This window comes from Mobula birostris, chromosome 5 (genome assembly GCF_030028105.1).
Source record: "Mobula birostris isolate sMobBir1 chromosome 5, sMobBir1.hap1, whole genome shotgun sequence".
NCBI lineage: Eukaryota > Metazoa > Chordata > Chondrichthyes > Myliobatiformes > Myliobatidae > Mobula > Mobula birostris.
The window spans coordinates 7,603,227-7,626,999 of NC_092374.1; the positions used below are offsets into that span (position 1 = coordinate 7,603,227).

A 23,773-nucleotide genomic window follows, 5' to 3' on the forward strand; every position below is an offset into this window, starting at 1 on the left:
TTAAATTTCAGACATATGTTGTGAAATTTGTTGTTTTGTGACAGCAGTGAAGTGCCATACATCAAAAAACTAGAAATTACAAAAATAAATATATTTAAAAATAAATACTGTGAAAACAGAGCAGAAATAGTGAGGTGGTGTTCATGGGTTCGTCAACCATTCAGAAATCTGGTGGTGGAGGGGAAGAAGCTGTTGCTGAAACATCAAGTGTGAGTCTTCAGGCTCCTGTGCCTCCGCCCTGATGGTAGCAATGAGAAGAGGGCCTGTCCTGGGTGATGGGTCCTTCATGATGGAGAGCTAACAGAGTAAATGGTAGGACTCAGGAATGAAGAACCTATCAATCTCTGCTTTAAATCTACCCAATAGATTGTCCTCCACAGCAGTCTGCGGCAATGAATTCCACAGATTAACCACCCTCTGGCTAAAGAAATTCTTCCTCATCTCGATTCTAAATCGACGACTTTGGATTCTGAGGCTGTGCCTCCTGGTCCTAGACTCCCCACTACGGCAAACATTCTCTCCACATCCACTCTGTTGAGGCCTTTCAATATGTGACAGGTGTCAATAGATCCCCCCAACACTTTGAAATCTGCCTACGCAGATTTGTGAGCATAGACCTGTGACCATCCACATGGCACTCTCCATTTCTGGGAAGTCAGGGCATTTCAGCCCTGGAAAATTCTGATCTCCGTGAGTGGTTACCTCAGGGCTGGGGACAGCAACTGGTCTGATAGGACCGTAAGAAACTGCAGAGTGTTGTGGACACATCACGGAAACCAGTCACCCCTCCCTGAACTCTGTCTGCACTTCCCTCCGTCTCAGTAAGGCAGCCAACGTAATCAAAGACCCCCCACCCACCCCGGGCACTCTCCCTTCTCCCCTCTCCCACTGGGCAGAAGATACAACAGCCTGGAAGCACGGATCACCAGGCTCAAGGACAGCTTCTACCCGCTGTCACCGGATTTCTATACAGATCACTTGTACAATGAGAATCAACTCCAGATCCCCCAGCCGATCTCGTCATCACCTTGCAGCTCACCGTCAGCCTGCAGTGCACGTTCCCTGTAGCTGTAACACTTCATTCTGCATTCTGTCATTGTTTTCCCCTGTACCACCTCAATGCGTACGTACGCTGTGTTGGTACGGCAACTGCACTGCACGTGAATGCAAGAAACTGCAGCAACCGGTGACCCTGTGATCTCTGTCTTGGAGGCTGATATCAAGAGGGTGAACCCTCGTGAGGGAACAGGTTCCAATGGAGTACCTGGTAGGGCCCTGAAAACCTGTGCTAACCAACTGGCGGGGCTGTTCAAAGACATCTTCAGTCTCTCATTGCTGCAGTCAGAAGTTCCCATCTGCTTCAAAAGGGCAACAATCACATCAGTGCCCAGGAGCAGGGAGAGCTGCCTTAATGACTATCGTCCAGTCGCACTCACATCTGTGGTGATGAAATGCTTTGAGAGGTTGGTTATGGTTATAATTAACTCCTGTCTCAGCAAGGCCCTGGACCCATTGCAATTCGCCTGTCGCCAAAACAGGTCTACAGCCGCTGTGATCTCATTGGCTCTCCACATGGCCTTGGATCATCTGGACAATACTAATACTTTGCAACACACACAAAATGCTGGAGAAACTCGACAGGCCAGGCAGTTTCTCTGGAGAAGAGGACAGTCAATGTTTCGGGCTGACACCCTTCAGCAGGGCTCTTCTGTATGTGTTGCTTGGATTTCCAGCATCTGCAGATTTTCTCTTGTTAATGCTAATACTCACACCAGGATGCTGTTTATTGACTACAGCTCAGTGTTTAACACAATCATTCCTACAGTTCTCATCGACAAGCTCCAAATCCTGGGCCTCTGTACCTCGCTCTGCAACTGCATCCTTGACTTCCTCGCTGGAAGACCACAATCTGTGTGGATTGGAAATAACATCTCCTCCTCATTGATGATCAACACTGGTGCATCTCAGGGTGTGAGCTTAGCCCACTGCTCTGCTCCCTACACCCATGACTGTGTGGCTAGGCACAGCTCAAACGTCATCGATCAATTTGCCGATGACACAAATATAGTTGGAAGAATTTCAGGTGGTGACAAGGGGGCGTACAGGAGTGATTTAGATCAGCTTGTGGAGTGGTGTTGCAGCAACAACCTTGTACTCAATGCCAGTGAAACCAAAGAGCTGACTGTGAACTTCAGAAAGGGGACACGCGCCAGTCCTCATGGGGATAGAAGTGGAAAGGGTGAGCAATTTCAAATTCCTGGGTGTCAACATCTCTGAGAGTCTATCGTGGCCCCGACACATCAATGCTGTTACAAAGATGACAATACAGTGGCTACGACACGAGGAAATCTGCAGATGCTGGAAATTCAAGCAACACACACAAAAAATGCTGGTGAACGCAGCAGGCCAGGCAGCATCTATAGGAACAGGTACAGTCGACGTTTCGGGCCGGGGCCGTTCGTCAGGACGAACTGAAAGAAGAGATAGTAAGAGATTTGAGTGGAGGGGGAAGGAGAGGGGGAGGGGCTATATTTCATTGGAGTTTGAGGAGATTTGGTATGTCACCAAAGACTCCAGCAAATTTGTACAGATGTAACATGGAAAGCATTCTGACTGTCTCCATCTCCGTCTGGTATGGGGGAAATTCCAGACACTCCAGACAGCGCAGGAATTGAACTCTGAACTCCGACACCCCGAGCTACTGCACAGGATTGAAAAGCTGCAGAAAGTCATTGGGTGTATTTAAGGTGGAGATAGATTGCTTTTTGATGAGCCGGGGTATCAGAGGGTATGGGGTGAAGGCAGGGAGTGGGGATGACCGGAAGAATTGGATCAGCCTATGATTGAATGGCAGAGCAGACTCGATGGGCCGAGTGGCCTACTTCTCCTGTATCTTATGGTCATATGAAAGCTGTGAACTCAGTCTGCTCCATCATGGGCACTGGCCTCCCCAGCACATCCTCAAGAAGCAATGCCTCAAAAGGCAGCGTCCATCGTGAAGGATCCCCATCACCCAGGACACGCCCTCTTCTCATTGCTACCTTCAGGGAGGAGATACAGGAGCCTGATGACACACACCCAACGAGTCAGGAACAGCTTCTTCCCCCCTGCCATCAGATTTGTGAATGGACAATGAACCCATGAACACCACCTCACTACCTTTTTTTGCACAACTTTAAAAAATTTAACTATTGTATATATATAACAACTGCAGTGCAATGAAATGTTCTGTACGGACAATAAAACAAAGCTTTTCACTGTACCTCGGTACATGTGATAACAATAAACCAACTTCCCAACATTAACACACAAAAAGGACCATCAGAGGAAGTGTAACACAATTGAGATCAGGGTTCTGCTCCACTGCTGTCAGTAAGGAGTTTGTACATTCTCCCTGTGACCACAGGGGTTTCATCAGATGCTCTGCTCGCCTCCCACAGGCGAAACATCAGTGAATTGTGGGCATGCTTTGTTGGTGCAGGAGGAGTGGCAACACTTGTGGGCTGCCCCCCCCAACATCCTCACTGATTTGATTTGATGTAAACAATGCATTTCACTGTATGCTTCAATGTACATGTGATAAATAAAGCTAACCTCCTTTCTCTCCCTCCCCTCTCTCTTCCCCTCCTCCTCTCTCTCCCTCCCCCTCTCTCCCCCCTCTTCCTCCCTCCCCCTCCCTCTCTATCCCCCTCCCCTCCCCCCTCTCCCCCTCTCCCCTTTCTCTCCATCCCCTCCCCCTCTCTCTCCCTCCCTCCCTTCCCTCTTCCCCTCCTCCTCTCTCCCTCCCTCCACTCCCCCTCTCTTCCTCTCTCCCCCTCTCCCTCTCTCCCCTCCCCTCCCCTTCCTCTCACCCTCCCCTCCCCCTCTCTCACTACCCCTCCCCTCCCCCTCCCTCGCACTCTCTCTTCCCCTCCACCTCTCTCCCTCCCTCCGCTCCCCCTCTCTTCCTCTCCCCCTCTCCCCCTCTATCCACTCCCCTCTCTCTCCCTCCCCCTCTCTCTCCCTCCCTCTCCCCTCTCCCTCTCCCTCCCTCCCCCTCTCCCTTCCCCCTCCCTCCCACTCTCTCCCCTCTCTCCCTCCCCTCTCTCTCCCTCCCTCCTCCTCTCTCACCTCTCCCCTCTCTCCCTCCCTCCCCCTCCCTCTTCCACTCCCCCTCTCCCCTCTCTCTCTCCCCCCCTCCCCCTCTCTCTCTCTCCTCTGTTTAATGATTTGACCTGTATGAACAGAACGCAAGACAAGCTTTTCAGTGTGTCTCAGTACATGTGGCAATATTACCCCCATTCCTATTGCTGAATCTCAGGGTCTAAGTTAATTCATATCAACAAGGTGGATGTTTAAATATGAGGGTCAAAAGCGAGTGACAATTGGAGTGAGGGTGGTCACTGCTGCCTTTGGAACGCCTCCTTTGGCAAGTCTACGTTTGACCCGGCATTCACCCCTCGTTTGCGCAGACGGATCGACGCTCACTCACGGGGCAAATCTCAGTGACTAAACTGCAGGTGGAAGGGCAGTGCAGTGCTTAGCGTAACACTTGACCCCACCGGCAACCTGCGTTCAATTCCCACCACTGTCTGTAAGGAGCTTGCAAGTTCCCCCTGTGACCATGTGGGTTTCCTCCAGGTGCTCTGGTTTCCTCCCACAGTCCCACAGGTTAGAGTCGGTAAGTTGTGGGCATGCAACGTTGGCATTGGAAGCATGGCGACGCTTGCTGACTGACCCCAGCACAATCTCGGACTGTGTTGATTATTGGTACAAATGACACATTCACTGTATGTTTTGATGTGCATGTGACAAATAAAGCTGATAGTCATGGAGTCAAAGAACAGTACCCCACAGTAACAGACCCTTCAGCCTATCGAGCCCATGCTGAACCAGTAATCTGCCTCGTCCCATCGACCTGCATCTGAACCACAGCCCTTCAATTGAAATTGAACCCAGGTTCACCATCTGTGCTGGCAGCTCGTTCCATACTCTCACCACCGTCTGAGTGAAGACGTTTCCCCTCATGTTCCTCTTAAACTTCTCACCCTTTACCCTTAACCCATGACCTCTAGCTTTAGTCTCACCCAACTTCAGTGGAAAGAGCCTGCTTGCACTTACCCTATCTGTACCCCTCGTAATTTTGTATAACTCTATCAAATCTCCCCTCAATCTTCTATGTTCCCGATAACTCAGGTCCTCCAGACCTGGCAACATCCTTGTAAATTTTCTCTGTACTCTTTCAACCTTATTTACATCTTTTGTGTAGTTTGCAAACCAAAACTGCACACAATCCTCCAAATTAGGCCTCACTGATGTCTTAAACAACTTCAACATAACATCCATCCCCTTTACTCAATACAATGATTTATGAAGGCCAACGTGCCAAAAGCTTTCTTTCCACCCGTATCTACCTGTGACGCCACTTTCAATGAATTATGGACCTGTACTCTCAGATCCCTTTGTTCTACCACACTCCTCATTGCCGTACCATTCACCATGTAAGACCTACACTGGTTGGTCCTCCCAAAGTGCAACACCTCACACTTGTCCACATTAATTTCCATCTGCCATTTTTCAGCCCATTTCTCCAGTTGGTCCAGATCCCTCTGCAAGCCATGATAGTCTTTCTCACTGTCCACTGCAGCCTCAATCTTGGTGTCATCTGCAAATTTGCTGATCCAGTTAATCACATTATCATCCAGATGATTGATATAGATGACAAACAATGGACCCAGCACCGATCCCTGCGGGACTCCACTAGTCACAGGCCTCCAGTGACTAATCAGATCTCTGAACAAAGTCAGCACGCTGTGCTCGACCTGTGGGTGACAGACCTCCCATTCAACCCAGCCTGGTCTCTAATCCTTGTCTTCGTATCGATTGACCTTACCTTTTAGTACCTCTGATGCGACCCATCAGCCAGAGGTGAACTAAAGAAATAAAAAGACGATAATTATTATATTTAAAAACTGAAATCCATGTTGTGTACCAACAAGTGCAGAGTAAGAAAGGTTCGTAGACCAAGGGAACTCTGCTCCCTCCCACCACTGAATCACCTCTTACAGCCCACAGACTCTCTCCCCCATCACCGACTGAAACCCCTCCCACATCCCACAGACACTCTCCCATCAGTGACTTCCCCGACCCACTGAATCCCCACTCACATCCCACAGACACTTTCCCCCATCACTGACTCTCCCCACCCACTCAATCCTCTCCCACAGCCCACACACTCTCCCCCATCACCCGCTCTCCTTCACAGAGAGGCAGTCATCTTCACTTGTCACGAGTTCTCCACTCACCTTTCTTCTTCCAGGAGACTGCGAGGACACAGACCAGGAACAGGAGAACGAGCAGCACATAAATGTGAGAGTTTGAGTTTGCTGTGAGACAGAGAGCAGCTTTAACACCAGACCTCAGTACAGTGCTTCCATTGTCATTGCACCCTGGCGTTTTCTCCCGACCGATACTCGAGTTGTAGAGACAGACTGTACAGCCAGACAGACCCTTCGGTCCGGTGGTCCATACTGACCAAGGTCATCATCCAAGGTCCAGTTTGCAAGCGTTTGGCCCATAACCCTCCAAATCTTTCCTCTTTCATACTATTTATTCATTTAATTTTGTAATTTGTGGTAATTTTTATTTCCTACACTACACTGCTGCCACAAAACAACAAATTTCACAAAGTAGTTGTGATAATTAACTTGCTTGTGATTCTATCCATGTACCTGTCCCACTGTCTTTGAAAATGGACAGCATCCGTCACGAAGGACCCCCTCCACCCAGGACGTGCCCTCTTCTCATTGCTAATATCAGGGAGGAGGCACAGGAGCCTGAAGACTCACACTCAATGTTTCAGCAACAGCTTCTTCCCCTCCACCATCAGATTTCTGAACGGTCCATGAACCCATGAACAGTACAGCTAACCTTTTTTCACTACTTGTTTATTTTTATATATTTCTTATTGTCACTAACTTATTGTGATTTCACAGCTGCCTGTGGCAAAGAATTCCACAGATTCACCACTCTCTGGCAAGAAACTGCTCCTCATCTCTGAGTGGAGCAGCCTCCTCCCTCTGAGTATCAAAGCCGGCAAAGAACTGGTTTGCAGCCTGTTTCACAGAGGCAGGGAGAAGTGTAGACAGAATCCATGGAGGGGAGGCTGGCTTCTGTCTTGATCAATGTCACAGGTTGAGTCCTGTCATCGTGTCCTGTCTGCCTCCTCCCCCTGACGTTCTGCAGAATCACAATCGGGATTCGGATAATCCCACTGGCTTGTCTTTTGTGCAGCAGTACATTGCAATCATCATCATCAGTGTGTGCTGTGTTGTGTGATGTGGGCAATCACAGTCTTTGAACCATGACTAACACACACAAAATGCTGGAGGAACTCAGCAGGCCAGGCAGCATCTATGGAGAAGAGTAAACAGCTGGTGTTTCAGGCTGACCCCTTCATCAGGACTCACACAGTACAGAACAGGCCCTTTCCTGAGTTCCGATGAAGAGACTCAGTACAAAACATCGACTGTTTCCTCATTTCTGGTGAGAGGAAGTTTTTGAAATTCTGAGATTGATGTGGTTATTGGACTGTAGTTTATTTTGCTCTCCTTCAGTTTCTGTTTTCTTTCTTGTTGCCAATTGGCGGGTTGGGGTTCTAGGGGGACGATATATTGTTTTTTTGTGTGAAGGAGGGAGTTGGGAGGATGTTTGAGGTTTACGAGTTTTTTTCTTTTTAATTTTCATGTGGCGGGGGGTTGACGTCTTCTTTCATAATGAATCCCATGGTTTTTCCTTATATCATGGCTATCTGGAGAAGATGAATATCAGAGTTGTATTCTGCAGGCACACTTTGACAATAAAATGAACCTTTCAACCTTTTTCCACAGATGCTGCCCGACCTGCCGAGTTCCTCCAGCGTTTTGTGTGTGTTGCTCTGTATCTCCAGCATCTGCAGATTTTCTCCTGTTTATGACCATGGTTGTTCTTGGCAAATTTCTCTACAGAAGTGGTTTGACATTGCCTTCTTCTGAGCAGTGTCTTTACAAGATGGGTGATCCCAGCCATTATCAATACCCTTCAGAGATTGTCTGTCTGGTGTCACATAACCAGGACTGGTGATATGCACCGGCTGCTCATACGACCATCCACCACCTGCTCTCAGGGCTTCACGTGACCCTGATCGGGAGCTAAGCAGGGCTACACCTCGCCCAAGGGTGATCTGGAGGCCAGCAGAGGGAAGGAGTGTCTTACACCTCCTTTGGTAAAGACGTATCTTTACCCTGCCACCCTGTTATACATTGCAATACATATTTATTAAAAAACTGTAAATTATAATAAGAAATATATATCCACATGTTTAATTTAAAATTAAATAAGTAGCACAAAAAGAGAGAAAAACAGAAAAGAAGGTGAGTTAGTCCTCCATTTTCTGACTGTCCATTCAGAAACCTGATGGCAGAAAGGAAGAAGCTCTTCCTGAAATGTTGAGTGTGTGTCTTCTCTGGGAAGCTCCCTGATCCTCCGTTAGAATCCATTCATTCCTCCCCGGCTCAGGCAAGGCTCCGCCGGGGGGCCCGTTGAATGTCTGGGGGCCACCCTGTGTGAAGGACCGTCTGAGATGGAGATGTGGTGGGGAAACGGAACTCATCACCAGCCGAGGCTGGGAGTGGCCGACATAACACTCAGCCCCAGAGTCTGGACACATAATACAATGGGTGCTGGAGATCCCGACCCATCCCTGAACACTGCAGAAGATGCCGAGATGGTGTGGAAGAGAGCAACGGCCTCTGTGGACGTGCTGGAGTCCGTAGTGGGTGGGGGACAGACCCCTCCCATTGGTGCTGCCTTCCTCTGTTGCTCAGTGCTGCCCTCCAGTGTTCACTTAGTGAGAGACAAGCTGGACCAGGACAATATCCAATCTACCATCAAGCTACAAGCCAGAACACTCAGGAACTTGGGCTATATTATGTGTTTTTGTGACTGTATGCTTTTCTGCTATCGTAACGATGTGTACTGTGTGCTGTTGCTACTCTGCTTTACACCTTGTCCCTGGAGAAACTCTGTTTTGTTGTGCTGTATGCATGTGTGGCTGATTGACAATTAAACTTGTGGCGAAGGGATCTTTTCCGGGTCTGATCGACAGTCAGATCTCACTCGGGGACAGACAATAAACCGGGGGTGGGCGTTAATTAGAGAAAGGGTAATGGTATCAGGCTTCACTTCACCCCCTCCAACTCCCAAAACCCTCCCCATACCCTGCAGAATGTGTCAATGGTTTCTTACCTGGTCTGACCTGCAGCTGGATCTCACTCTGGAACACATGGATAAATGGGGGTTTGGCGTGATCTCTGTCGAATGAATCATCATGGTTCTTTTTCCTGAACGCAGCCAGACACAGGTAGCTGTGACTGTCCTCCACACTCAGCTGCTTTATCCTGATCAAGGCGTTTCCCCGCTCTGGATCCCCGACGAGCTCGTACCGAGTCACTCCATTTTCCGCTGCCCACGATCCATTTTCATAATGCCTGAATGTGACGATGTGTCGGTAGGGATCCTTCCTCATCCACGTCACCGTGTGTGCGGTGAGGCTCTGCGGAGGCCGTGTGAACTCATAGGGTAACGTGGCCGAAGCTCCCTTGGTTCCAGTCATCACAGAGACACTCTCGCCGGGAGCTGAGGGAAGGACAGGTGCCAGAATAAATCAGTTAATCACCACCAAACATGTTTAACACTGACAAAATTTCCAGCCTACAAAATAATAAAAACTCCCCGCAGCACCCTCCCAAATGAAAACACCCCCACATGTGTCTGACTAATTGCAAACCATTCCAACAAGAGAAACTCTTTCGAACATAAAACAGTCCCATCGGGCAGGAGGTAGAGAAGCCTAAATCTCACACCACCACGTTCAGTATGGTAAGTATTTACACTGGAGAGGAATTCACTATAGAATTCCTTCTCAAACACACCAGCTCAGGCTGTTGAACACTTTCAGTACAGTCAGTATTACACAATAGGCAATAGACAATAGGTGCAGGAGTAGGCCACTCAGCCCTTCGAGCCAGCACTGCCATTCACTGTGATCATGGCTGATCATCCACAATCAGTATCTAGTTCCTGCCTTATCCCCATATCCCTTCACTCTGCTATCTTTAAGAGCTCTATCTAACTCTTTCTTGAAAGAATCCAGAGAATTGGTCTCTACTGCCTTCTGAGACAGAGCATTCCACAGAACCACAACCTTCTGTGTGAAAAAGTTTTTCCTCAACTCTGTTCTAAATGGCCTACCCCTTATTCTTAAACTGTGGCCTCTGGTTCCGGACTCCCCCAACATCAGGAACATGTTTCCTGCCTCTAGCGTGTCCAATCCCTTAATAATCTTATATGTTTCAATCAGATCCCCTCTCATCCTTCTAAATTCCAATGTATACAAGCCCAGTCGCTCCAATCTTTCGACATATGACAGTCCTGCCATCCCGGGAATTAACCTTGTGAACCTCCGCTGCACTCCCTCAATAGCAAGAATGTCCTTCCTCAAATTTGGAGACCAAAACTGCCAACAATATTCCAGGTGTGGTCTCACCAGGGCCCTGTACAACTGCAGAAGGACCTCTTTGCTCCTATACTCAACTCCCCTTGTTATGAAGGCCAACATGCCATTAGCTTTCTTCACTGCCTGCTGTACCTGCATGCTTACTTTCAGTGACTGATTAAAGGAGAGGGTTCACCGTAGAGTTCTTTCTCTCAGGCTGTTGAACACTTTCAGTACAGTCAGTATTACACTGGAGAGGGTTCACTGCAGAATTCCCTGTCAAACACACCAGCTCAGGCTGTTGAACACTTTCAGTACAGTCAGTATTTACACTGGAGAGGGTTCACTGTAGAATTCCCTGACAGTGTAACACCACCAATCAGTACAGTGTAACAACACTAATCAGTAGAGTGTTACAACACGAATCAGTACATTCTAACAACACTAGTCACAACAGTGTAACAACACTAATCATACAGTATAACAATACCAGTTAGTACAGTGTAACAACATTAATCACTACAGTATAACACCAATCACTACAGCGTAACAACACTAATCACTACAGTGTAACAACACTAATCACTACAGTGTAACAACACTAATCACTACAGCGTAACAACACTAATCACTACAGTGTAACAACACTAATCAGTAGCGTGTTATAACACTATTCAGTACATTGTAACACCACTAGTCACAATGGTGTAACAACACTAGCCTGTGCAGTGTTTGAAGGATGTCAGTAATAAAGCCAATTCATTTCAATTCAATATAACGGTACATGGAGCTTAGAAAAATAGAGGGCTATGGATAACACTGGGTAATTTCTAAAGTAAGTACATGCTTGGCACAGATTGTGGGCTGAAGGGCCTGTACTGTGCTGTAGGTTTTCTATGTTTCTATAATTCAGTGTAATAATACTTGTCACTAAAGGCAACAAAACAAATCACTACAGTGTAACACTGGTAATCAGTACAGCATCACAGCAATAATCAGAACAGTGTAACAACACTAATCACTGCAGTGTAACAACACTAGTCAGTACAATGTAACAAGCCTAATCACTACAGTGTAACACTAGTAATCAGTACAGCAACACAGCAATAATCAGAACAGTGTAACAACACTAATCACTACAGTGTAACAACACCAGTCGGTACAGTGTAACAACACCAGTCAGTACAGTGTAACAACACTAATCACGACAGTATAACAACACTAGTCACCACACTGTAACAACACTCATCAGTATGGTGTAGCACGACAGTGTATCAGCACTAGGGCAACTGCATTAAAGTGGATTGTGTTTTCCTTTGGGTATAACAGTATTTTATCTTGTAAAAACTGGCAAAAATTCTTGAAATAATTCATTTTTAATTTTAATTAATGAGTGAGACTAATAAATGCATTTCCACTTCTGAGTTCTCCTCACAAAGATAGCATTCTGTTCCCTGTTTACTCTGTAGTTCTGCTGCACACTCCATACACTTTAAACAACATGTTCTTAACATACTTGTGGGAATATTTTGTTTTATGAGCTGTGTGTGATATATGTTTTGTGGGTGCACTGTGGTCCAGAGGAGTGTTGTTTTGTTGAAGATATCCACAGTCAGATAGCAATAAACGTGATCTTGATCTGGATTTGAATCTCCTCTGCACCCTCTCCAGTGTAATACTGACTGTACTGAAAGTGTTCAACAGCCTGAGCTGGTGTGTTTGACAGGGAATTCTACTTTATTGTTTATTTTTTGGTAACACATTGTTTTATGAGCTGTGTGTGACATATGTTTTGTGAGTGCACCCTGATCCGGAAGAAGTTGGTTTCATTTGGCTCTGTATATGTGTACAGTCAGGTGACAATAAACTTGAACCTGATTGCTGATTTTCTGATGCAACGCTCTGTGCCTGTGTTGCTGCTGCAACTAGAGTTTCACTGCACCTGTGCAGACACGTAGGCAGACGTGCAGTGAAAATCGTACCTGCAGCAGCAATAAGTTCAGTGCCGCTCACCTCATTATAGGAAGGATGAGGAAGCTTTAGAGAGGATGTAGAGGAGATATACCAGGATGCTGCCTGGACCAGAGAGCATGTTTAATGAGGAAAGGTTGAGCGAGCTGGAGACTTTCTCTTGGGAGTGAAGAAAGATGAGAGGTGACCTGATAGAGGTGAACAAGATGATAAGAGGCAATGATTGAGCAGACAGCCAGAGACTTTTCCTGGGGTAGAAATGGCTAATATAAAGGAGCATCATTTTCAGGTGATTGGAGGAAAGTATAGGGGGGATGTCAGAGGCAGGTTCATTACACAGAGAGTGGTGGGTGTGTAGAACACCTCGCCAGGTATGTGGCAGAGTAGGCACATTTAAGCACATTTTAGACAGTCGCCCATGTCTAAAAGGTCAAAGGGTAGAGGCCAGACTAAGAGTGTTCTGCATGGAGGTCGGTGACCAGTGGTGGTCTGTAGGGATCTGTACCGGGACCTCTCCTCTTTGTGATTTTTATAAATGACCCGGAGGAGGAAGTAGAAGGGTTGGTTTGTGCTGAAGACACAAAGGTTGGGGGAGTTGTGGATAGTCTGGTGGGTTGTCAAAGGTTACTGAGGGACATCGAGAGGATGCAGAACTGGGCTGAGAAGTGGCAGATGGACTTTAACCCAGATAAGTGTGAAGTGATTCATTTTGGTAGGTCAGTGTGAGGACAGAATATAATATTAATGGTAAGACTTGGCAGTGTGGAGGATCAGAGGGATCTTGGGGTCCAAGTCCATCGGACACTCAAAGCAGCTGTGCAACTTGACAGTGTTGTTGAGAAGGCGTATGGCGTGTTGGTCTTCATCAACCGTGGAATTGAGTTCAAGAGCCGAGGGGTAATGTTACAGCTATATAAGACCTTGGTCAGACACCCCCTCAGAGCACTGTGTTCATTTCTGATCACCTCATTACAGGTAGGATATTATGGAGAGAGTATAGAGCAGATTTACCAGGATGTTGCCTGGATTGGGGAGCATGCCTTATGAGAATAGGTTGAGTGAACTCAGCCTTTTTTCCTAGGAGTGACGGAGAATGAGAGGTGATCTAATGGAGGTGTATAATGATAAGAGGCATTGATCGTGTGGATAATCAGAGGCTTTTTCCCCCAAGGCTGAAATGGCTAACACAAAGGGGTATAGTTTTGAAATAGGAGGGAGAGGGAGGAGAGGGAGAAGAGGGAGAAGGGGAGAGAGGGAAAGATGTTATAGAAATAGACAATAGATGCAGGAGTAGGCCATTCAGCCCTTTGAGCCAGCACCACCATTCACTGTGATCATGGCTGATCATCCACAATCAGTATCCAGTTCCTGCCTTATTCCCCTAACCTTTGATTCCGCTATCTTTAAGAGCTCTGTCCATCTCTTTCTTGAAAACATCCAGAGATTTGGCCTCCACAGCCTTCTGGGGCAGAGCATTCCACATATCCACCACTCTCCGGGTGAAAAAGTTTTTTCTCAACTCTGTTCTAAATTGTCTACCCCTTATTCTTAAACTGTGGCCTCTGGTCCTGGACTCACCCATCAGTGGGAACATGTTTCCTGCCTCCAGCGTGTCCAATCCCTTAATAATCTTATATGTTTCAATAAGATCCCCTCTCATCCTTCTAAATTCCAGAGTATACAAGCCCAGTCGCTCCAATCTTTCAACATATGACAGTCCTGCCATCCCGGGAATTAACCTTGTGAACCTACGCTGCACTCCCTCAATAGCAAGAATGCCCCCCCTCAAATTTGGAGACCAAAACTGCACACAATACTCTAGATGTGGTATCACCAGGGCCCTGTACAACTGCAGAAGGACCTCTTTGCTCCTATACTCAACTCCCCTTGTTATGAAGGCCAGCATGCCATTAGCTTTCTTCACTGCCTGCTGTACCTGCATGCTTGCTTTCAGTGACTGATGTACAAGAACACCTAGATCTCATTGTGCTTCCCCTTTTCCTAACTTGACTCGGCAGAGATGGTGCTCGGTCCTTGGTGTCGGAGGGCTGGTCGGAGGCTTGGAGTTTTCGGACGGACTCGGAGTCGGATTGTGGTCGGATGCTTCCAGGATGCTGCATCAGCAAGTTTGCGGCGCTGGAGGTTCACCGTCTGCGTGAGATGATGGGACTTTCGAGAGACTTTTGAGACTTTTTACCGTGCCCATGGTCTGTTCTTTATCAAATTACGGTATTGTTTTGCACTGTTGTAACTATATGTTATAATTAAGTGGTTTTTGTCAGATTTTCAGTCTTGGTTTGTCTTGTGTTTCTGTGATATCCTTCTGGAAAAACATTGCATCATTTCTTAATGCATGCATTACTAAATCACAATAAAAGAGGACTGTGTCTCCTTGTAATCTAATCTAATTTAGATAACAATCTGCCTTCCTGTTTTTACCACCAAAGTGGATAACCTCACATTTATCCACATTAAACTGCATCTGCCATGCATCCGCCCACTCACCCAGCCTGTCCAAGTCACCCTGCATTCTCATAACATCCTCCTCACATTTCACACTGCCACCCAGCTTTGTGTCATCTGCAAATTTGTTAATGTTACTTTTAATCCCTTCATCTAAATCATTAATGTATATTGTAAACAGCTGCTGTCCCAGCACTGAATCCTGCGGTACCCCACTGATCACCGCCTGCCATTCTGAAAGGGACCCGTTAATCGTTACTCTTTGTTTTCTGTCAGCCAGCCAATTTTCAATCCATGTCAGTACTCTGCCCCAAATACCATGTGCCCTAATTTTGCCCACTAATCTCCTATGTGGGACTTTATCAAAGGCTTTCTGAAAGTCCAGGTACACTACATCCACTGGCTCTGCCTTGTCCATTTTCATAGTTACATCCTCAAAAAATTCCAGAAGATTAGTCAAGCATGATTTCCCCTTTGTAATTCCATGCTGACTCAGATCCATCCTGTTACTGCCATCCAAATGTGTCGTAATTTCATCTTTTATAATTGACTCCAGCATCTTTCCCACCACAATGGAGGGGTATGTGGGAGGGGGAGAGAGGGGGAGGGGAGAGAGGGGGAGGGGAGACAGACAGGTACACGGATGTTGTAGAAATGGAGGGGTGTGTGGGAGGGGGAGGAGGGGAGGAGGGGGGAGGGGGGGAGAGGTTATAGAAATGGAGGGGTGTGTGGAAGGCAAGGGTTAGATTGATCTTGGAGCAGGTTAAAGGGTCAGCACAACATTGTGGGCTGTAGGGCCTGTGCGGTGCTGTAGTGTTCTATGTGATGTGCACATGACAATCAGGTGCAATTTGACATGATTATCCTGCAAAATGTACTTGTAGATTATGAATAAAATAAGTTTTCAGGGAGATAAAATGTGAAATGATTAGTGTAGTTTTACAACTCAATGTTTGAACATTAGTCCTCACCTCTCACAGACAGATTTGTTAGAACCGGCGTTTGAAAGTTATCAATATTGAGCTCCACCCGGCACCGATACCGACCACCGTCACTCCGGTTCAGACGCTGCACCATTATCGAGGCATCTCTCTGACTGAGGTTCCCCACGAATCCGAACCGCCCTCCTCCAGTCTTCAGTGTTGTATCGCACCAGGAGCGGCCGGAATCGGGATATGAGCAGTGAATTACCGGTTTGTTAGCACCTGGTTTCTCCCTGTACCAGATCACGGAATCGAACAGGGCATCATCGGGGGTGGGTGGGTGAAAGTACACGGTAACACAGCGGAGGCTCCTTCCACCGCAGAGACCACATCAGCGCTGGACATTGACCAACCAACGGACGAATAGTCTGCAGAGAGAGAGATACTGGGAGTGAGTGAGAGAGAGAGAGAGAGAAAGAGAGAGTGAAAGAGAGAGTGTGTGAGTGAGTGAGAGAGAGAGAGAATGAGAGTGACAGAGAGAGAGAGATACTGGGTGTGACAGAGTTAGAGAGAGAGTGTGTGAGTGGGAGGACGGGTAGACAGTGGTTGAACAACTGTGGGGGGTAAAAGAACACTGCAGTTTGGGGCTTGCATCGGGACTGATAAAGGACTGTTGAATGGCCAGAGTGAAAGGAAAGTTCAGAGACAGCAGTCTGAGGGGATTGACTGATTGAGGAGTGGAGAGTTAGGAGTCTGAGGGGATTGATAGATTGAGGAGGGGTGAGACATGAGTCTGAGGTGATTGATGGATTGAGGAGAGGGGAGAGGGGAGAGAGGAGTCTGTGGTGATTGATGGATTAAGGAGGGGTGAGACATGAGTCTGAGGTGATTGATGGATTGAGGAGGGGTGAGACATGAGTCTGAGGTGATTAATGGATTGAGGAGAGGGGAGACAGGAGTCTGAGGTGATTAATGGATTGAGGAGAGGGGAGACAGGAGTCTGAGGTGATTAATGGATTGAGGAGAGGGGAGACAGGAGTCTGAGGTGATTAATGGATTGAGGAGGGGAGACAGGAGTCTGTGGTGATTGATGGATTGAGGAGAGGGGAGACATGAGTCTGAGGTGATTGATGGATTGAGGAGAGGGGAGACATGAGTCTGAGGTGATTAATGGATTGAGGAGAGGGGAGACAGGAGTCTGAGGTGATTAATGGATTGAGGGAGGAGGGGAGACAGGAGTCTGTGGTGATTGATGGATTGAGGAGAGGGGAGACATGAGTCTGAGGTGATTGATGGATTGAGGAGAGGGGAGACATGAGTCTGAGGTGATTGATGGATTGAGGAGAGGGGAGACATGAGTCTGAGGTGATTGATGGATTGAGGAGAGGGGAGACATGAGTCTGAGGTGATTAATGGATTGAGGAGAGGGGAGACATGAGTCTGAGGTGATTGATGGATTAAGGAGGGTTGAGACATGAGCTTCGGGTGATTGATGGATTGCCGAGGGGTAACAAAGGAGTCTGAGGTTTTTGATGGATTGAGAAGGGGTGAGACAGATGTCTGAAGTAATTAATGCATTGAGGAGAGGGACACAGGAGATTGAAATGATTGATGCATTGAGCAGAGGGACACAGGAGATTGAAATGATTGATGCATTGAGGGGAGGGACACAGGAGATTGAAATGATTGATGCATTGAGAGAAGGGACACAGGAGATTGAAATGATTGATGCATTGAGGGGAGGGACACAGGAGATTGAAATGATTGATGCATTGAGGGGAGGGACACAGGAGATTGAAATGATTGATGCATTGAGGGGAGGGACACAGGAGATTGAAATGATTGATGCATTGAGAGAAGGGACACAGGAGATTGAAATGATTGATGCATTGAGGGGAGGGACACAGGATATTGAAATGATTGATGCATTGAGGAGAGGGACACAGGAGATTGAAATGATTGATGCATTGAGAGAAGGGACACAGGAGATTGAAATGATTGATGCATTGAGGGGAGGGACACAGGAGATTGAAATGATTGATGCATTGAGGAGGGGTGAGGCAAGATTCCCAATGATTGCTGGTTTGAGGAGGGGTGAGGTAGTGGTCTGTGGTGATTGATGGATTGAGGATGGGTCAGACAGGATTCTGTTGTGATTGATGGATTGAGATAGGGAGAGACAGTAGTCTGACCTGATTGGAAGATTGAGGAGGGTGAGGCAGCAATCTGAGGCGCCTGATGGATTGAGGAGGGATGAAAGCGGTGTCTGAGGTGATAATGGCTTGAGGAGGGGTGAGACAGGTGTCTGAGGTGATTGATGCATTGAGGAGGGGTGAGACAGGACACTGCAGTGATTGATGGATTGAGAAGTGTTGAGGCAGGATTCTTAATTATTTGTGGTTTGAGGAGAGGTGAGACAGGAGTCTGACGTGATTGATGGATTGAGGAGGGTGAGACAGAACTCTGAGGTGATTGATGGATTGAGGAGGGTGAGACAGGAGTCTGAGGTGATTGATGGATTGAGGAGGGTGAGACCGGACTCTGAGGTGATGGATGGATTGAGGAGGGTGAGACCGGACTCTGAGGTGATTGATGGATTGAGGAGGGGTGAGACCGGACTCTGAGGTGATTGATGGATTGAGGAGGGTGAGACCGGACTCTGAGGTGATTGATGGATTGAGGAGGGGTGAGACAGGAGTCTGACGTGACTGATGGATTGAGGAGGGTGAGACCGGACTCTGAGGTGATGGATGGATTGAGGAGGGTGAGACCGGACTCTGAGGTGATGGATGGATTGAGGAGGGTGAGACCGGACTCTGAGGTGATTGATGGATTGAGGAGGGGTGAGACAGGACTCTGAGGTGATTGATGGATTGAGGAGAGGAGAGACTGGACTCTGAGGTGATGGATGAATTGAGGAGGGGTGAGACCGGACTCTGAGGTGATTGAGGAGGGGAGAGACTGGACTCTGAGGTGATTGATGGATTGAGGAGGGTGAGACCAGACTCTGAGGTGATGGATGAATTGAGGAGGGGTAAGACAGGATTCTGAGGTGATTGATGGATTGAGGAGGGTGAGACCGAACTCTGAGGTGATTGATGGATTGAGGAGGGTGAGACTGGACTCTGAGGTGATTGATGGATTGAGGAGGGGAGAGACCGGACTCTGAGGTGATTGATGGATTGAGGAGGGTGAGACTGGACTCTGAGGTGATTGATGAATTGAGGAGGGGTACGAGGTTAAGGGCAGGTTGTGCTGGGTATGGAAGGGGGAAGGGAGATGTGGTCAGTGGTGATGGATGGAGAAGAGGGAAGGAAAGGAGATTCAGATGGAGAGAAGTGATTGTAATCAGTTGCTTGAGGGAGGGTCACTCAGGGCTCTCAGTCCCAGAGCCTGATAATGTGAGATGAGAATGGGACCCGTTGGGGAGATGCGTCTGGCAGGTGGAACCGGGTCAAGAGTGGGGAAGGTGGGGAAAGTGGGTGAAAAATCTGGGGAACAGACATGGAGTTTCACTATGTGGATCTTCAGATGTCAGTGGGCCTGACTTGACCATCAAACCAGGGGAGTGGGTAACAGGCTGGGCTCTGACGTGGGAGGGGTGCAACTGGGATGAGGGGAATCGGAATCAGGTTTAATATCACCGGCACCTGTTGTGAAATTTGTTGTTTTGCCGCAGCCGTACAGTGCAAAGCGTAAAAATAAAAACGATTATTTACAATAAATATCGATAAATATCTCAATGAAATAAGCAGTGCAAAGGTTTTGCTGTTGTCCAGGTGATCCAAGGCCACGTGAGAAGCCGGTGAGATTGCATTCACTGTAGACCTGTTGTGGTGACAGGCAAATTGCCATGGACCCAGGTTCTTCCTGAGGCAGGAGTGGACTCCAACCGAGAGCGACTTCTCACGACATTTCATGGCAGTAGATGTGAGTGCCCCTGGGTGAGGGTCGTTAAGGCAGCACACCCTGCTCTGCTTGGGCACCGATATGATTGTTACCCTTTTGAATCAGGTGGGGATGTCTGACTGCAGTCGTGAGGGATTGAAGATATCCTTCATCTTCCCCACCAGTTGATTGACACAGGCTTTCAGCGATCTTCCAGATACACCAGCAGGGCCTGACAACTAAATGAGCAGTAATGGATAGCCAGGACTGGGTACAGACTGTGATCCATTGGAGGGTCCAGGCTGGGGAGTTCATATGTGCAACAATGGATACTCGGGAGTGGGGTACACGCTGCGGTGTGATGCTGTAGAGTCCGGAGTGGGGTTTACGTCAGAATCAGAATCAGAATCAGATTTAATATAGAAAACAATAGAATAAACAACAAGATTGCATCACTGGTGTGTGTATGTCATGGAATTTGTTGTTTTGCAGCAGCAGTACAAAGCAATGCATAATAATAAAATCTATAAATTACATTAAGTACATAAAAAATAAGAAAACTAAATTAAATAATTGAGCAGCAGGACCACAAAGGTAGTAATCTCAGGATTACTGCCTGTGCCACACGACAGGAATAGAGTGAAGGAATAGGAACAGAGTGTAGGAATAGAATGAAGTGGAGGATAAATGTGTGGCTGAGGGATTGCAGCAGGGGGCAGGGATTCAGATTTCTGGATCATTGGGATCTCTTTTGGGGCAGCTGTGACCTGTACAAAAAGAATGGGTTGCACTTGAATCCCAGGGGAACAATATCCTTGCAAAGGCTGTTGAGGAGAGTTTAAACTAGGGGGGTGAGAACCGAACTGAAGAGACGGTGGAAGAGGCGGTTGGCTCACAAATAGAGAAAGCTTGGAGACAGTGCAAGAAGGAGAATAGGCAGGTGATAGAGAAGGGATGTGTTCAGACTGATGCTCTGAGATGTGTCATGCAAGGAGTATTATGAACAAAGCAGATGAGCTTACAGTGTGGATCAGTACTTGGAGCTGTGATGTTGTGGCCATTACAGAGACTTGGATGGCTCAGGGGCAGGAATGGTTACTTCAAGTGCCAGACTTTCGATGTTTCAGAAAGGACAGGGAGGGAGGCAAAATAGGTGGGGGTGTGGCACTGTTGATCAGAGATAGTGTCACTGTCATAGAAAAGGAGGAAGACATGGAGGGATTGTCTACGGACTCTCTGTGGGTGGAAGTTAGGAACAGGAAGGGGTCAAAAACTCTACTGGGTGTTTTTTATAGACCACCTAATAGTAACAGGGACATCAAGGAGCAGATAGGGAGACAGATTCTGGAAAGGTGTAATAATAACAGGATTGTCATGGTGAGAGATTTTAATTTCCCAAATATCGATTGGCATCTCCCTAGGGCAAGGGGTTTAGATGGGGTGGAGTTTCTTAGGTGTGTTCAGGAAGGTTTCTTGACACAATATGTAGATAAGCGTACAAGAGGAGAGACTGTACTTGATCTGGAATTGGGAAATGAACCTGGTCAGGTGTCAGATCTCTCAGTGGGAGAGCATTTTGGAGATAGTGATCACAACTACCATAGTATTGCAGAGGGATAGGAACAGACAAGTTAGGAAAGCGTTTAATTGGAGTAAGGGGAGATATGAGGCGATCAGGCAGGAACTTGGAAGCATAAATTGGAAACAGATGTTCTCAGGGAATTGTACGGAAGGAATGTGGCAAATGTTCAGGGGATATTTGTGTGGAGATCTACATAAGTACGTTCCAATAAGACAGGGAAAGGATGCTGGGGTACAGGAACCGTGGTGTACAAAGGCTGTTGTAAATCTAGTCAAGAAGGAAAGAAGAGCTTACAAAAGGTTCAAAAAACTAGGAAATGATACAGATCTAGAAGATTATAAGGCTAGCAGAAAGAAGCTTAAGAATGAAATTAGGAGAGACAGAAGGGGCCATGAGAAGGCCTTGGTGAGCAGGATTAAGGAAAGCCCCGAGGCATTCTACAAGTATGTGAAGAGCAAGAGGATAGGACGTGAGAGAATAGGACCAAACAAGCGTGACAGTGGGAAAATATGTATGGAATCGGAAGAGATAGTAGTGGTACTTAATGAATACTTTGATTCAGTATTCACTACGGAAAAGGATCTTGGCGATTGTAGAGATGACTTACAATGGACTGAAAAGCTTGAGCATGTAGATATTAACAAAATGGATATGCTGGAGCTTTTGGAAAGCATCAAGTTGGATAAGACACCAGGACCAGATGAGATGGACCCCAGGCCACTCTGGGAGGTGAGGGAAAAGATTGCTGAGCCTGTGGCGATGATCTTTGCATCAATGGGGACAGGAGAGGTTCCGGAGAATTAGAGGGTTGTGGATGTTGTTCCCTTATTCAAGAAAGGGAGTAGAGATAGCCCAGGAAATTATAGACCAGTGAGTCTTACTTCAGTGGTTGGTAAGTTGATGGAGAAGATCCTGAGAGGCAGGATTTATGAACATTTGGAGAGGCATGATATGATTAGGAATAGTCAGCATGGCTTTGTCAAAGGCCGGTCGTGCCTTACGAGCCTGATTGAATTTTTTGAGGATGTGACTAAACACATTGATGAAGGTAGAGCAGTAGATGTAGTGTATATGGATTTCAGCAAGGCATCTGACAAGGTACCCCATGGCATGGGATCCAAGGGGACATTGCTTTGTGGATCCAGAACTGGCTGCCCACAAAAGGCAAAGAGTGGTTGTAGACGGGTCATATTCTACATGGAGGTCGGTGACCAGTGGTGTGCCTCAGGGATCTGTTCTGGGACCCCTACTGTTTGTGATTTTTATAAATGACCTGGATGAGGAAGTGGAGGGATGGGTTAGTAAATTTGCTGATGACATAAAGGTTGGGGGTGTTGTGGATGGTGTGGAGGGCTGTCAGAGGTTACAGCGGGATATTGATAGGATGGAAAATTGGGCTGAGAAGTGGCAGATGGAGTTCAACCCAGATAAGTGTGAGGTGGTTTATTTTGGTAGGTCAAATATGATGGCAGAATACAGTATTAATGGTAAGGCTGTTGGCAGTGTGGAGGATCAGAAGGATCTTGGGGTCCGAGTCCATAGGACACTCAAAGCTGCTGTGCAGGTTGACTCTGTGGTTATGAAGGCATACGGTGCATTGGCCTTTATCAATCGTGGGATTGAGTTTAAGAGCCGAGAGGTAATATTGCAGCTATATCGGATCCTGGTCAGAACCCACTTGGAGGACTGTGCTCAGTTCTGGTCGTCTCGCTACAGGAAGGATGTGGAAACCATAGAAATGGTGCAGAGGAGATCTACAAGGATGTTGCCTGGATTGGGGAGCATTCCTTATGAAAATAGGTTGAGTGAACTTGGCCTTTACTACTTGGAGTGATGGAGGATGAGAGGTGACCTGATAGAGGCGTATAAGATGATGAGAGGCATCGATCGTGTGGATAGTCAGAGGCTTTTCCCCAAGGCTGACATGGCTAGCACAAGAGGGGATAGTTTTAAGGTGCTTGAAAGTAGGTACAGAGGAGATTTCGGGGGTAAGTTTTTTTACGCAGAGAGTGGTGGATGCATGGAATGGGCTGCCGGCGATGGTGGTGGAGGCGGAAATGATAGGGATTTTTAAGAGACTCCTGAATAGGTACATGGAGCTTAGAAAAATAGAGGGTTATGGGTAACCCTCGGTAATTTCTAAGGTAAGGACATATACAGCACAGCTTTGAGGGCTGAAGGGCCCGTATTGTGCTGTAGGTTTTCTATGTTTCTAAAACAATGGAATAGACAACAAGATTACATCACTGGCGTATGTCATGAAATTTGTTATTTTGCAGCAGCAGTAAAAAGCAATGTATAATAATAAAATCTGTAAATTACAGTAAGTGCATATAAAATAAGGAAAGTAAATAAATAAGTTGTGGTAAAAGAGTGAAAAAGTACTGAGGAAGTGCTCATGGATTCATTGACCATTCAGAAATCTGATGGCAG

The 23,773-nt window shown here is 47.1% G+C and overlaps 1 protein-coding gene across 1 annotated transcript in view; it reads right to left on the minus strand.

The window, feature by feature from the left end:
• LOC140197181 (uncharacterized) overlaps positions 1–23,773 on the minus strand; it is a 66,396-nt gene that overhangs the window by 20,283 nt on the left and 22,340 nt on the right. The window contains exons 2-5 of the mRNA XM_072257094.1: positions 15,919–16,298; positions 9,265–9,654; positions 6,285–6,365; positions 5,873–5,912 (exon numbers count right to left, since the gene is read on the minus strand). Coding sequence (XP_072113195.1) covers positions 5,873–5,912; positions 6,285–6,365; positions 9,265–9,654; positions 15,919–16,024 — 617 coding nt within the window. The 5' untranslated portion in view covers positions 16,025–16,298. The remainder of the gene's footprint in view (positions 1–5,872; positions 5,913–6,284; positions 6,366–9,264; positions 9,655–15,918; positions 16,299–23,773) is intronic.